Here is a 14,031-nt window from a genome sequence, read left to right on the forward strand (position 1 = left end):
AAAAGCTTTAGAAGAAATTAATACAATATCTAATTCTAAATTATCGTAGCCAAAAATGTCGAGCTAGAGCAAAAATATTTCTGGCAAAACCGAATGAAGCATTGCTTGGAATTGCTCATCATACTCATAACATTGATGCACAGCGAAACATTCAAAGACTGAAGCCTGTTAAAAAGAGCCTTATATAGATGTACAAAATATTTTAAAGCAGTGCTAAAATAATAAATATTTTAATTATTTTAAAAAATTGTTAAACTTTAGACTTAATTTTAGTTACTTAATATTTTTTGTTATACCCAAAAATTCACAAAACTAATCAAATTTTCTTCTTTATTTTTAGTGCAATATTTTGAGAACTCAAAAGGTGTACCACGAATCTTCTGGAATGGATACTTCTATAGACTCAACACTCGAGCATCAAATAAATTACATTGGAGTTGTGATTTAAGATCTTCGGTTAAGTGCAGAGCAGCTTTAACAACGAACCCACGAAATCCAAATTTTGCAGTTATATCAGCAGCTGAACATAATCATGGTCAAAATGTTTACAAAAAAGTGGAAAAATTGAAACCAATAACTGACCAATCAAAACTTATTAACAATACTTTTGTTACAAAACCAACTCCTACCAAGAGTTTTTACATTGCATAGCTTAATCGATTTTAATTAAATTCTATTTTAAATAAATCATTTTATTTTTATTGATATGAAATTTGTTAATTACCTAATTCATAATTTCTACAATTAAGCATATTTAACAATTTAACTAATAATCTAATTTATTTTTTCTAAATTTAGTTGAACTTTTTGAAGATGGAAAGGAACTCGAAGTAGCCCAATTTATACAAACGAATCGTGGTGGACGAAAGCTTTTATATCAAGGATTCTCATTCACACAAAATAGAAAATTTAGTACGGGAATCATTAGTTGGAAATGTACAAAGTACAAGAAATGGAAATGCTTTGCTCGAGCAGTCACTAGAATTGTGGACGATATTGAATACATCAAAATATCAAAACCTACACATTCTCATCCACAAGACCTCGATTGCAAGAGAAAGAAGGATCATTCGCATTTTGATTTCGATTAAGGATTGCTTGGTAAATGAATGAGAATTGTTCAGTTATTACATCTTTTGATATACGTCAACGAATGGGATCAATGTGAACGACAACATTTTTTTAATAGACCTCATTTGTGAACGACTTGATATCAATACTTTTTTGTAAATTATGATAGATAAATGAAAATAATCTTCAAAAACTTTATGTCTTCTTAATTTTGAATTCCTTTAACTGAAAATGAGTCCCAAACATTTAAACTAAAAAAAATTTTTTGTATCCTTTTCTCTTTTTAGATACGGAGCAGGATTCGAAGCCATTGTTTAGATTTGTACAGTCAAAACGAGGAGCTATTCAAGTTTATTATGATGGAAATACTTACACACCAAATGACAAAAAATTAAATGGAAAGCGGGCTTACAAATGCAGCATGTATTATAAGAAAAATTGTAAAGCACGCTTAATTACGAAATTAGATTTTAATAACCAAACTACATTAAAAGTTTCGTCAGAACATACTCATCCAAAAATGTACCAAACAGACGAATCTGTTAATCGACTCTTTAATTATAAATAAAGAAACAAAAAATTTTGTTGTTCCTATTTGATCATTTTATAGTTAATTCTTAATATCTTAGTCTGATAAATATCACTTACTTGAATTTTTATTAATAATTATTTTTGATCTTTAATTTTAGACTCGGCAATCAAAATGGTACAAACATCAAAAGGAAAACCGAAGATGATTTATGAAGGATTTTCGTTCTTTCAAAATTGCACAATTAAAAATAGAATTTATTGGTTGTGTGCATCAAACAGGAGAACGAAATGTAACGCGCGTATAATTACCTCTTTGGATCTTGATGTCATTAAAACAAAGAGATTAGTTCACAATCATTATGATAATGATCCATCGTTTATTAAATCTGAAACTTCCCCTAAACATTAAGCTTTAAATGAATTACCTTGAAATTACCAGAATAAAACTATTTTTATTAACATATTTAACTGTCAATTTTTTATGCTAAATATTATTCAGCATTAAAATTGAACTTAAATTATAATTTATCTATTTTTATATATTCCTATAGATTTGATGCCCTACATGCCGTCACTCTCATTATCAGAACCAAAGAAGCAAAAAATTAAGACTAACATGATTCCACTTGACACAAGTCAACTAACATTTGTTTCGGGTCAACGAGGAAATTTGAAATTGGTCATTGATGGATATTCCTTTGTTCGAAACAAAGGGAATCAAACTCACATTTACTGGAGATGCTCAAATTTTCGACGAGAAAAGTGTCTAGCTAAAGCTATGACTAGTTACGACAGCACTAGATGCACATTAACTTATTCTTTTCATAATCATAAACCAGATGTTACAGATGATAATAAAGAATAATTAAATTTATTAAGAATGTCGATTAAGAAATATTTAAATTAATTAATTTTACTTTCCTAGATTTAAAGTATATACTTTATAATAATTATAAGACAATAATAAATTTCCATATTTGCAGACGATGGCGATCAACAAATTAACAGATCGGGAACATTTTGGGCTGTTGTACCGCCTATAAATGAGACAACCGAAGAATTAGCCTATTCATTTATTATTGGACAAAGAGGATCTCCAAAAATCTCATATGATGGATTTTCATATATTTGTGCGAAAACGTTGAACGATCGAAAATACTGGGTGAGTTGATCCTTTAAGTTTCTTAACTTCTTGAAAATCTCAAAATAGTGAAAAATTTAAAAGTTTTCAAAACTTTTTTGAAGAATTTAAAATCAAACAAATTTGAGAACCTATAAAGACTTTTCAGTTTACGTGAAAATACATTTTGAAAATTGCATCCATTTTATTAACGAATTTATCATACTTTTTTCAGGTGTGCAGTAAACAACGAAGCAAAAATTGCAAAGCAAGAGTGATAACTGGCAAGAATGGTCGACTAGAAGTATCCAGAAATGTATACCATAATCATGGACCAGATAGCAATAATACAAAAATTACGATAAAAACGCAAAAAGAAGAGAATTAAAGTACAAAGTTAGCAGTTTTATCAAATAAACTTAATGCGTGCCTTTTTTGATTTTGCATGTTTGTTTTATTCATAATTTTAAGATTTAAATTCCTTGATTCTCAATACTAATGATTTCCTTTATTTTCTTTAATTTTTCTATAGGTCCAATAGTTGGATATTCAGTTCCAACTACAAAGAAGTCAAGCAGCAAAAAAGGATTAATTAAGAATGAAAATATTGATGAAATCCTTAAAAAGCCTGGTGAAAAAACTTATTATGTTCCGACCAAATTTGGAGCTATGAAAATTTTGTATAATAATTACTTGTTCACGCATCACTTTTCAAGAAATCGAATTGCTCGATATCGTTGCGAGTCATTTGATAAATCCAAATGTCCAGCAACGATAGTCGTGTTCAATTCGACAACTTATCCAGGAAATACAACTGAACATAATCACGCTCAATTTAAAACTGAAAAATAAAAAATTTGAATAAAATTTTGATGCACAAAAGAATTAATTAAAGACTTGATTTTTTCTCTTTCAAGCAATGAGAAAAATTCATTCAAAATCTTGATTAATAATTTCTTTTTTCGATATTTTAGATACTTTTCATCCTAACATTTATGACAGTTTAGAGTTTATGAAGACCTCAAGAGGTGGATATTTCGTATTCTTCAACTCTCAAAAATTTGTACAGCACAAACGAAATGAGATTCATGATGTAACGTACTACCGATGCAATCATTATCAGAATTTAAAGTAAGTTTCAAAAATCATTAATGTCCCAAATTTAGTAATAATCTCACTAATCAACACTAAATTCATTTTTCTACAGGTGCCATGCTAGAATTAAAATAGATTCAATGAACAGACAAGCTTTCCTAATTGAGGGTCATAGTCATCTACCTTTAATTAAATGTAATGCAGAAACTGTTGACGTTTCTAGTGAAATAGAAGAAACAAGTACCGGACGAGGAGGAATATCGTTATTGCATCAGGGAATTAGATTCATCAAATGTCAACAAAAGAATGATACAACACGATATAGATGTCAATATTATGCTATGCAATGTAGATGTCGGATTGCTGTTGATGAAAAAGGAATAGCAATAATGACAAATTTTCATAATCATGATCTTCTTGAATCGTAAACTCAGAGTCAAAACATTCAAGTGGTGTCTTCAGTGATTAGAGTTATCAATTTTGTAGTTGTAATTGCATCCTTAAATATTTTAATTTTCTAAGAAAAACTTAAAATTTCATTTAAAATTAGGAAAAATAAAATAAATTTTACCAAACTATGAAACGTCTTAAAGCTTATTTTTAAGAAGCATAGTTTAGTAAATGACGTAACTAATAATGTCTCTATATTTTTAGATTCAAGCATGTATAACCTTTACGACGATATACAAATGGTCGCATCAGGGAAAGGAGGAACTTGTTTGCTACTTAATGACTATAAGTTCAATCTTCACAACAAAAATAATGATGGAGTGTCGTATTATCGATGCATGAAACATAAACTAGAAAAGTAAGAATGTAGCAGAGCTCGAAGTCGATTTGGTGTATTTTATGGAAATGTCAAGCCTACTTCGAGCTCTGGATTGAAGTTTCTCTGAAATGGAAATTATTAATTTCTCCAACTTTAATTTGTTTAGATGTCCATCAAGAATAAAATTAGATCCTGCAAATCATATAGCATATCTGCTTCGTGAGCACAATCATGAACCCGATCATGCGGATTTTGACACAAGTTGTACGTCCTCATTTCGATTTGATTCTAAATTTTACTAATAAATCTTATTGTAAATTTCAGTGCTAGTCAGCTTAAATGTGACCAATGAGATTGAACTTATTACAAGTTCTAATGGATGTACTCTACTATTTCATAATGGTTATAAATATTTAAAGTCTGGTGAAAGTAAAACAACTATTCAATATAGATGTTCTGGCTATGTTAAGAAATGCAAATCAAGAATAATTTTTAATAGGGAAAATAAATCAGTCAGAAAGAATGAGATTCCACACAATCATCCTGCAGATCAAAATGCTTACAAACAATTTCTTAAGACTTCTTCAGTCATTCAACGATTTAGTGATTAAATTAGTAATAATGTTAAAATTTTGTATTGACTATCGACGAAAGTTGATAAGATTCCATACAAAATTCAAGTCGATTTTGAACTTTGTTAAGAACTGAAATATTAATAAAAATACATTTGAATACTGATTCTCACCTATATACTTAAATTATTAATTAGTTATAGTATGACATTCCTAAATTCAATATACTAATAAATTTTTATTTTTTTCTCCCTTATAGTCCTCATCTATTATGAAGAAAGGAAAACACCGAAACTGAATAAGAGCCTGATTATGGAGGATCAAAAATTAAATCTTGTTAGAGGTCAACGCGGAAAACTTTTATTGAATTGGGGTGGATTCCTATTTGCACAAAATAACAAAACTGCTGATTCTATTTATTGGTAAGCCGATGAACTAATTTTTGGATAATTTGGTGTTTGTTCTTGCCAACTAATACATTTAAACAGTTCCAAGTAGCTTAATTTGATAATTTCTTGACCGTCTTTCATAATTTCAATTTCAGGTGTTGCCGTACGAAACCTAAAGACGAGAAGGCATGCAAGGCTCGGATAACTACAACACTTAAAGGCAATGGACTCTATCGTATTAATGTAACACAACCTCTTCATAACCATGAGCAAACTAATCGAATTATTAAAAAATTGCGTACATCCGATGCAAAAGATGAGGATGACAAATATTTAATGTCATAATAAAGTTTATTTCAAAACAAATTTAACATTTTGGCTATATTTACTGCTTGTTATTATATTTTATGTCCTTAAATATTCAACATACTAATAATCACTTTTATTTTTTTTAAACAGTTGAAGAATACATAAAGGAATCAATCGATGGAAACTCTGAAGTGTCATTCAGTATGAATCAGAAAGGAGGAATGACTTTGATCTATCAGGGGTTCTCGTTCACGAAAAAAAGTGCTTCGACGACTCGGATTTACTGGTAATTTTTAAAACCTACTTAATTTTTGATCAATCTAAAGTTGTACCTTCAAAACCTTTAAATTGAAATTTAATCTATGTTTCCATTTATTATAGGCGTTGCGTTCACCAAAAAGCATTAAACTGTAAGGCTGCAGTAGTTCAAGTTGTTAATAAAAATATTTTCAAAGTTATGAATGCAGATCATACACATCCAATTATTAACAGCCGTCGAAAACCGGGCGAATTCAAGAGATTAATTGAAATGAAACGTGACAAGGATAAATATTGAAATTAGAACCAATTATTAAATTATATGTTGAGTTAACCATCGACTTTGACTGTATGAATGTATCCTAATAAAAATAACATTAATCCTGGCATTAATGAACAATTTAGTAATTTTAGTGTCTATCATTTGCTTAATTTAATTATAATAATAATATTAACTAACATCCATCTAATAAAAAACATTTTTTAATTGTAGATGATCTACAATCACCTTACAAACGAAAACAATACGAAGCCGTTGATGAAGGAATTACATTTAGTATGAATCAAAAAGGAGGAATGTTGCTGATTTATAACGGATTTCCTTATACCAAAAAGAGTCGATCTGGATCATGTCAATATTGGTAAGTATCTCCTTCATTGATTTTAAGCAGACCTTGAAGTCGACTAGACTCCATATGAAAATCGAGTCAACTTCGACCTCTGATTTTAACACACTTAATTAACTCTAAAACTTTAATAATTAATCAGGCGCTGCATTCATCAAAAAGCTTTATGCTGCAAGGCTGGAATAGCTCAATCTCTCGATAGTAACAAATTTAAAATATCAACAGCTGATCATAATCACAATGTAATAACACAACGTCGCAAGCCTGGCGAGTATAAAAACTTGATCATGCAACGAAAACATCTAAAATAACAATATTTGTAGCTGTAATTTTTATTCATCAATAAAGCGGACCTTTTCAAAAAAAAATTTTTGGGACATTATTTTATACAAATTTTTGTGACCCAAAAAATCTGACCTTAATTAATTAATTACTTTTATTTACTTTAAAGAAAGCAAAATTTCTTATTCAACGAGCGAACGAGGAAAGCTGATCCTAATCTATAACGGATTCAATTTTTACAAAGAGAGGTCACTTGCGGATGGAAAAACTATTCAATGGCATTGCAGTCAGAAGAAGGCTCTCAAGTAAGATTCTTAATTTCAAATCAATTCCCAGTAATTAAATATAATTAATCTCTAGATGTAGAGTAAAGCTATCTCACGAGCTTCAAACCAACAAGGCCAAACTTAATGGTAAAGTCCACAACCACGGAGTCATTGAAGGACGAAGAAAAACAGGAGAATTGAAACGTCAACGGATGCAAAGAGGACTAAATCCAGTGTACTTCAAGTCTAAATCTGATTCAAAAGACGATAAATAAAAATTCAAATCATACCTAAATGTATTAAAATTGTCTTTTTGTAATAGCTTTAAAAAATTGAGTGATTTTATGCATTAATGTACTAATAAATGATATCTTCTGCTTTTAGGAAAAGATGCTGTGATGTACACTGTGAGCAACAAAGGAAAATTAATCTTAGTATTAAATGGGTATGAATTTTACAAGGAAAAGGAAAGGAAGAATAAATGCTTCTGGGTTTGCAGACGACGATTTACTCATAAGTGAGTACCATCCCCTAGCAGGTAAAGAGCATGCTTTCATAGTACAAAAATACCACTACTGTATCTAAAAGCGGTCTCATTACTTGTTAGGTTTATGCTTCTACATTGTGCTTATCTCATTATATTTGATTCTTTCTTTCACGTTCTTAGGTGTAAGGCTCGTGTTCTTCAGAATAGAACAGAAAACAAAATAGAGCTCCGGAACTCAAATCATTCTCATTCTACAATGTAGATCATTTATAAATTGAAATGTACAATAAAAAAATATTTGAAAATTTATTGCTTCCGATTAGTCTTTTAATGCCAGAAATTGAAGTCGACTCTGTTCATTAAAAAATCCACTTCGAGTCCACTTCGAGCTCTGCTTACTACTAATATCCATTTTAAACGCAAATTCTAAATCAATTTTAATTTTCTTTTATTTTAGATGACGAAACAATTTCCTATACAACAAGTGAACGCGGTAGCTTAATGCTAGTATTCAAAGGATTTCCATTCCTGAAAGAAAAGACTTTTAAGAACAAAGTGTCGTGGGTTTGTCGACAAAAAACAGCACTTCACTGTAAAGTTCGACTTACTCAGGATAAAGAGGCTAATAAAATAGTCTATAATCATGACATCATGCATAATCATGGGAAGATTACAGAACGACGACGCACTGGATGTTTAAAAGCTGAACGTGTTTTACATGGACTAAAACCTGAATATAGGAAAAATAAAATTATTGACGATTGTTAAATAAATGATTTGTTTTGAATTCAGATCCTTGTAGCTGAATATTGTTATGCATATGCTTCATAAGCATACATACTTAAGCTTATGATAATGTACTAAAAAACAATTTCTTTCTAGTCGTACTTCCGTACAATAATTCAATACTTCTTAGAGGAAATTCGTATCAAGAGGGTATCATTGCTGATGAATCTCGAATATCTTACATCAGAAGCTTTAAAGGAAAATATCAGCTATGTTTGGATGACTTTCCATTTACAAGGTAATTGATTATTTTGTGAATATGTAAAAGGCACTTTGAAGTATGCGGAGCTTCGAAGTCTACTCGAATTTTGTGTGGAAAAATCGATTCAATTCGAGTAGACCTTGAACTCTGGAAATGTGTCTTAAATTTGTAATGAGCATCGATATGATTAATTATTCTTTAAATCAAGCATGCTTTTAACAAATAATCAGAAATTAATTCTCATCTCTTAATCATTTTTCAGGCACAGCAATATCAAGGACATTGTTTACTGGAGATGTGTTCAATTCAAATCACTAGGATGTCGGGCTAGACTTCGAACTAATTTAAGAACTAATGAACAATTCTTGACTGGAAACTTTGAAGAAAAACATAAAGTTGAAATTGTTTGTAATCTTCATAATCATGAACCAATAAAGCACCGACGAAAAAAAGGAGATCTCAAGAAATTACATCCTCTTAAAATTGATAACAATTAAATAGTATAATAAAATCTTAATTTAAATCCTAGTGCATTTTAATAGTTTTCTTTATAAATTCCTATGTATATACTAAGCTATTATGAACCCATTCTAATATATTTTTCTCTATATATTTTTTAGTGAAATCCAGTTACTCCAAAATTGTTGAACCAAATATCTCAAGGGTCGTAACATACGACGGAAAACTTCTGCAAACTAATGGAGACCTAGAAGTAGTCAAACAATTGAATAACGGTCATGCATTGTGTCATCTTAAACGAAAGAGAGTACGTGGATATTGTGTAGAATGTATCAAAAAATTAGGCAGTTCTATTGACTATAAAAAAGTTTTAGAGAAAATTTTCACCTATTGTCCAGCTTGTAAAAGGTGAGATTCTCTTTGAACTCTTTGAATTTCATTCTTTAAAGCCTAAATCTTCTTTTCTTGTTTCAGCGGACCATGGTTTTGTAACCTGTGCTTTGACGAATCTCATGATTTATAGATTGTTAACGTTCAACTCAGTGCACCTTAATATTAAATTTTGAATACTATTAATGATACCTAATAAAGTTACGACGATGAATTTTAAATTCACAAAATTAGAAAACTTTTCAGTTACTTCTTTCAAAGCTCGAAGTCGACTTGAATTATGTATGGAAAAGTCAACTCGACTCCATACAAAGCTCAAGTCAACTTCAAGCTCGGATTTTTCTTCTTTAAACACCTACTTATTTTGAATTTAATTAACAAAAATATTTCAATTATTTTATTTTAGGAAATTCATCAATGAATCATAGAATTGAGTACACAACGAGTATAAAAGGAAATTTACTATTATCAGTTGATGATTACCATTACGCCAAGAAGACTACAACTAACAATAAAATTTACTGGTAAGACTTGATACATTTTCCATGTGATAATTGATTTACAAAAATTTCTTTTCTCAACAGGTCTTGCAAAGACAGAAATTCCCTAAAATGTGAGGCCAAAATCGTTCAAGACATTAAGACCAAAAAGCTTAAAATTGAAAGCTTAAATCACAATCATTTGCCTTGCAATAAAAGACGTCAAACTGGTAATTCCTAAACACAACATAGTTAGAATGACTACTAATAGCATTTTACTTTCTTCCTTGCAGGCGAACTTAAGGAACTTAGAAAGAAATTTGGCCTTGATGAAAAACCAACTAAATCTGTGAAAAAACTAAAAAAGAACGAAGAGCCTAAATTTGAAGCTAGTTTTTCTATTTGAAATAAATGAAAATATTGTTGACTATAATTAAGCTATGTTGTTTCATTAAATCTTACTATCATATGTCCTAGGTTTAATTAAAAAATCATGACTAAACAATTTTTCCATCATTTTAGGAAACAAATCAGAAAAACATAAAATTGAATATACAACGAGTATGAAAGGAAATTTGCTGCTGGTTGTTGACGACTATCACTTAGCTAGAAAAAAGACTACAAGTAATCGGGTGTATTGGTAAGAATATCATGTGATCTTAATCAGTGGCGGGCAATCTTTGTATCGCTGCACAATAGTGTGCTCCTAAAAGATTTTGGAAATGCATGGTTTAATGTGTGGTTTCGATCGAAACTTACCACCAAGACGTGCCAAGAAAGATGTCCATCACTGACCTAAATTCTTAAAAATCTACTAATCAAATTTTCTTTATAGGGAATGCAAAGATCGAATTCCTCTAAATTGTCATGCTCGAGTCACACATGATATTGTCAATAATAAGTTCATTTTTGATAAAAATTACAAGCATTGTCATCCTCCCTGCTACAAAAGGCGAAAGATGGGTGAGACTTTTTTGACATATATTTTGTTGTATTACAGTGCTGTCCATACTGTGTGCTTACCATCAAGGTGTTTTGTGACACAAAATAGTTTGGACAGCACTGCTGTATTAGACCGTTTAAACTTATATGAACGTCCATATTATATTGAATATTTTTTATTCTAGGTGAACTTAAAAAGTTGAGGAAAATGTTTGGTATGGAAGAGCCACCTAAAAAGAAAGAAAAATCTCCGAGTGTATCCAAGAAGAAGAAGTTTAAACTCAAATCAAAATGATGCTGATTTGTGAATATGAGCAAGAAGTCCACTATTAAAATTAAACATTGCTTAATCAATTCTTTTATTGTAATCCATTAACAAATCGTATTATTTAATAAATGTTGACAAATTTTCTTGTCCTTACTCGTCTTTTGATTATCAAGCTTGCTTTTATAAAATTGATTCGTCCAATACTGTGCAAGATTTAAATACTTGATCGGCGAATGCTCATAATCTTTGAATTTACCGTGTGAAAATGGCAAGACTGGTTCAATTTGTGTGCCATGTATGAAGTTATTGTAACTTTCGATAGATATAAATTCTGTGTTTTGCCTTAAAGCTGTTTTAAATCCAACTGAAAGATGGGAATGGGAATCATTAGATTTGAGTCACTAAATAGTATCCCGATCGGCACATATTAAAATGTTGTTAACACGTCGACGAGACGGCAGTTTCCTTAGAATCAAGTTACAGCCACTTGGCTGCTACCACTTATTTCTAAGTATACCGTCTCGTCGCTGTCGTAGCAACATTTATATATGTGCCGATCGGGTGTCATATAACACTTACTTTCAAAATACTGTCCCTTCACCCTAAACCTCCTCATCGGATTGTATTTACTCTTTGCATCATGGAATCCAGGACTTACTGTAGGAACAAATATGAGATCATACATTTCCGCGAACTTTTTCAGCTTCTCCCAATTTTTAAATGTTGAGAAAAAGTTTGCTCCATTTGAGGCATTTGATGTGTAAAATCCATCAAAGCATGACTTTCTAATAATAGCTTTGCTTTCTTTAGTTCTGGAAGAGAATCGATAAAATTAATGAAAATATCAGCAAGTAAATAGGAATACATTATGGATCTATTTCAGTGGTGGCCAAAATGTGCCGCAAAATATAAAAGGTTGTCCACCAATGATCCATTTGATGCCACATATATGAAGTCTATCAATTACTTACTCTAAATGTGCTAAAATTAGTGAATCATAATTCGTGTCCCTAATTGTTATGATTCCATTTTTGGATAGCAATTTGCTCCAATTTTTCACTTGTTCAGCATCCTTAATGTAGAATAAAGGAAGTGTCTTGTGCCGTTTAAGGGAATTAATCTTAAAGAAGCTTGGATTGCTGGTAAAATTGTCAACAAAAAACTTGATATTATTTCTAATGCTTTCGATAGTTCTGTCTTGATAATTTCCTATTTGTATTGCAATTTTTAATTCATTTTGTGAATTTTCTCTGTTCATGCTTGTGACATGATGAAAAACTATTGGAAGTAAATCATTAAGCTTCTCATTATTTGGCTCCCAACAGATGATTATAACACCAATTCCACACATTCTAATTTCCTGAAAATGTTCCTTTAAAATCGCTTTTGCAGACTCAATTGTTGAGTAATTGTACAGTCCACGTCTTGGATAGAAGACAGTGTCAAGTTGAAATACACTTTGATTCTCAGATGTGTACCATTTTACAGGTAGATAATAAAATATATGAACATTCGATACAGTCTTATTGTAAATTAACAAATCTTCACTCATCATGAATGTATCACGATTTGGATCATCCTTCTTTACATCCATATTCTCAGAAATCAGCTTCACTTTCTCTCTGATTATGCGATTTTTAATGACTCGTTCGTCGTATTTCTCAGGAATTATCTCACCATTAATTGACATTTGATTTATCGTCTGCAGTATTTCTTTCTGTTGCATCTTCATTTGCATGTTGTTAAGTCCATTGCCATCCAAATAATTGCTCATACCGTGCTGTTGCATCATTAGGAAATTAATTTTCCTTTCATTTTGTTTAATTATATTTTTATTATAATTTGACACATATATGTAATAAATAATAAGGAATACTGATATTAAGCCTGACAAATAAATAAAAAGTCTCAATGACTTCAAATTCACTAAATACATTGTGCCTTAAAAGAATTTTTTTACTTAACTAAAAGAAACTTTTCCTTTCTAAATTACGAATGAAAATTTTTGTGGATATAACAACATTTATAATGCGCATGATATTCCTTCCATTCAAATTGTCACAACATTAACGTCCTGTTTTTTTCTTTTTTGCTTTTCTTACAATAGAACGTGAACATGTGTTTGAGTACTCATTCAGCGAAAATTGTGTGCGACTTTTGATTGATGGCTACGAATTTGGCAAGAATAAGACTAATGGAAATAAAATTTGTAAGTGATTCTGATTTTTATTTGATTTATTTTTATTTAATGTATTGTTTAGGATTGATACAAGATATATGCTCTTATGCATAATGATGCCGTTTTTAACGGTCAAAAATTTGAATTTTTGAAAAACACTAACACTATGAAAGAAAATTGATTGACCAAATTGTCTACTTTCAGTTCAATTTTGAGAGTACAGAAACATTGCAAATGCTGCATTTTATACTAATCTGACAACCTAAAGTTAATGAACAATGAATCATTTGATATTTAAGTAAAAATTTTAGAATGCAATTTTGAAATGGTTGTTGTTTACATTAGCATACAAAATTTCGTAAGATCTAGTAAACTCTGAATGAAAGTATCCCGAGCGACACAAATGAAGAAGTCTCCGCTACAGAGCTTTTAGGATTCCACTAAATCATTTGGCGTCCAAAAGGAGAGGGCTTCCATTTGGTATTACTAAAAGAGGGTTAGCGGAGCCTTCTTCATTTGTTTCGTTCGAGTATATGTCTTGAATTGATAAA

At 30.3% G+C, this 14,031-nt stretch overlaps 2 protein-coding genes across 22 annotated transcripts in view; one reads left to right on the plus strand and one right to left on the minus strand.

The window, feature by feature from the left end:
• The window catches only part of LOC139097919 (modifier of mdg4-like), a 34,812-nt gene that overhangs the window by 20,366 nt on the left and 415 nt on the right, over positions 1-14,031 (plus strand). Inside the window, exons 4-6 of one of the 21 annotated variants that reach the window (XM_070649895.1) lie at positions 10,614-10,731; positions 10,927-11,054; positions 11,219-11,450. In XM_070649895.1, coding sequence (XP_070505996.1) covers positions 10,614-10,731; positions 10,927-11,054; positions 11,219-11,328 — 356 coding nt within the window. In that variant the 3' untranslated portion in view covers positions 11,329-11,450. Of the gene's footprint in view, positions 1-49; positions 204-340; positions 667-798; positions 1,102-1,358; positions 1,655-1,760; positions 2,032-2,153; positions 2,483-2,585; positions 2,765-2,957; positions 3,119-3,254; positions 3,608-3,696; positions 3,854-3,929; positions 4,401-4,471; positions 4,626-4,752; positions 4,851-4,910; positions 5,213-5,417; positions 5,581-5,702; positions 5,919-6,006; positions 6,143-6,237; positions 6,523-6,607; positions 6,756-6,882; positions 7,067-7,191; positions 7,328-7,382; positions 7,579-7,672; positions 7,806-7,955; positions 8,085-8,232; positions 8,567-8,657; positions 8,800-9,025; positions 9,276-9,383; positions 9,631-9,696; positions 9,851-10,018; positions 10,137-10,196; positions 10,322-10,384; positions 10,527-10,613; positions 10,732-10,926; positions 11,055-11,218; positions 11,451-13,408; positions 13,511-14,031 lie in introns of those variants that run through there. The other 20 variants (XM_070649896.1, XM_070649884.1, XM_070649901.1 and 17 more) reach the window with 20 other exon arrangements.
• Positions 11,361-13,286, minus strand: LOC139097923 (glycoprotein endo-alpha-1,2-mannosidase). The gene is made up of 3 exons (XM_070649933.1): positions 12,273-13,286; positions 11,881-12,113; positions 11,361-11,665 (listed from the first exon to the last, which is right to left on the minus strand). Exons 1-3 carry the CDS (start codon positions 13,235-13,237, stop codon positions 11,406-11,408), a joined length of 1,458 nt encoding a protein of 485 aa, XP_070506034.1. The 5' UTR covers positions 13,238-13,286; the 3' UTR covers positions 11,361-11,405.

This window comes from Chironomus tepperi, unplaced genomic scaffold (genome assembly GCF_022539635.2).
Source record: "Chironomus tepperi strain 1889 unplaced genomic scaffold, CSIRO-AGI_Ctep_v1 contig_441, whole genome shotgun sequence".
Classification (NCBI taxonomy): Eukaryota; Metazoa; Arthropoda; class Insecta; order Diptera; family Chironomidae; genus Chironomus; species Chironomus tepperi.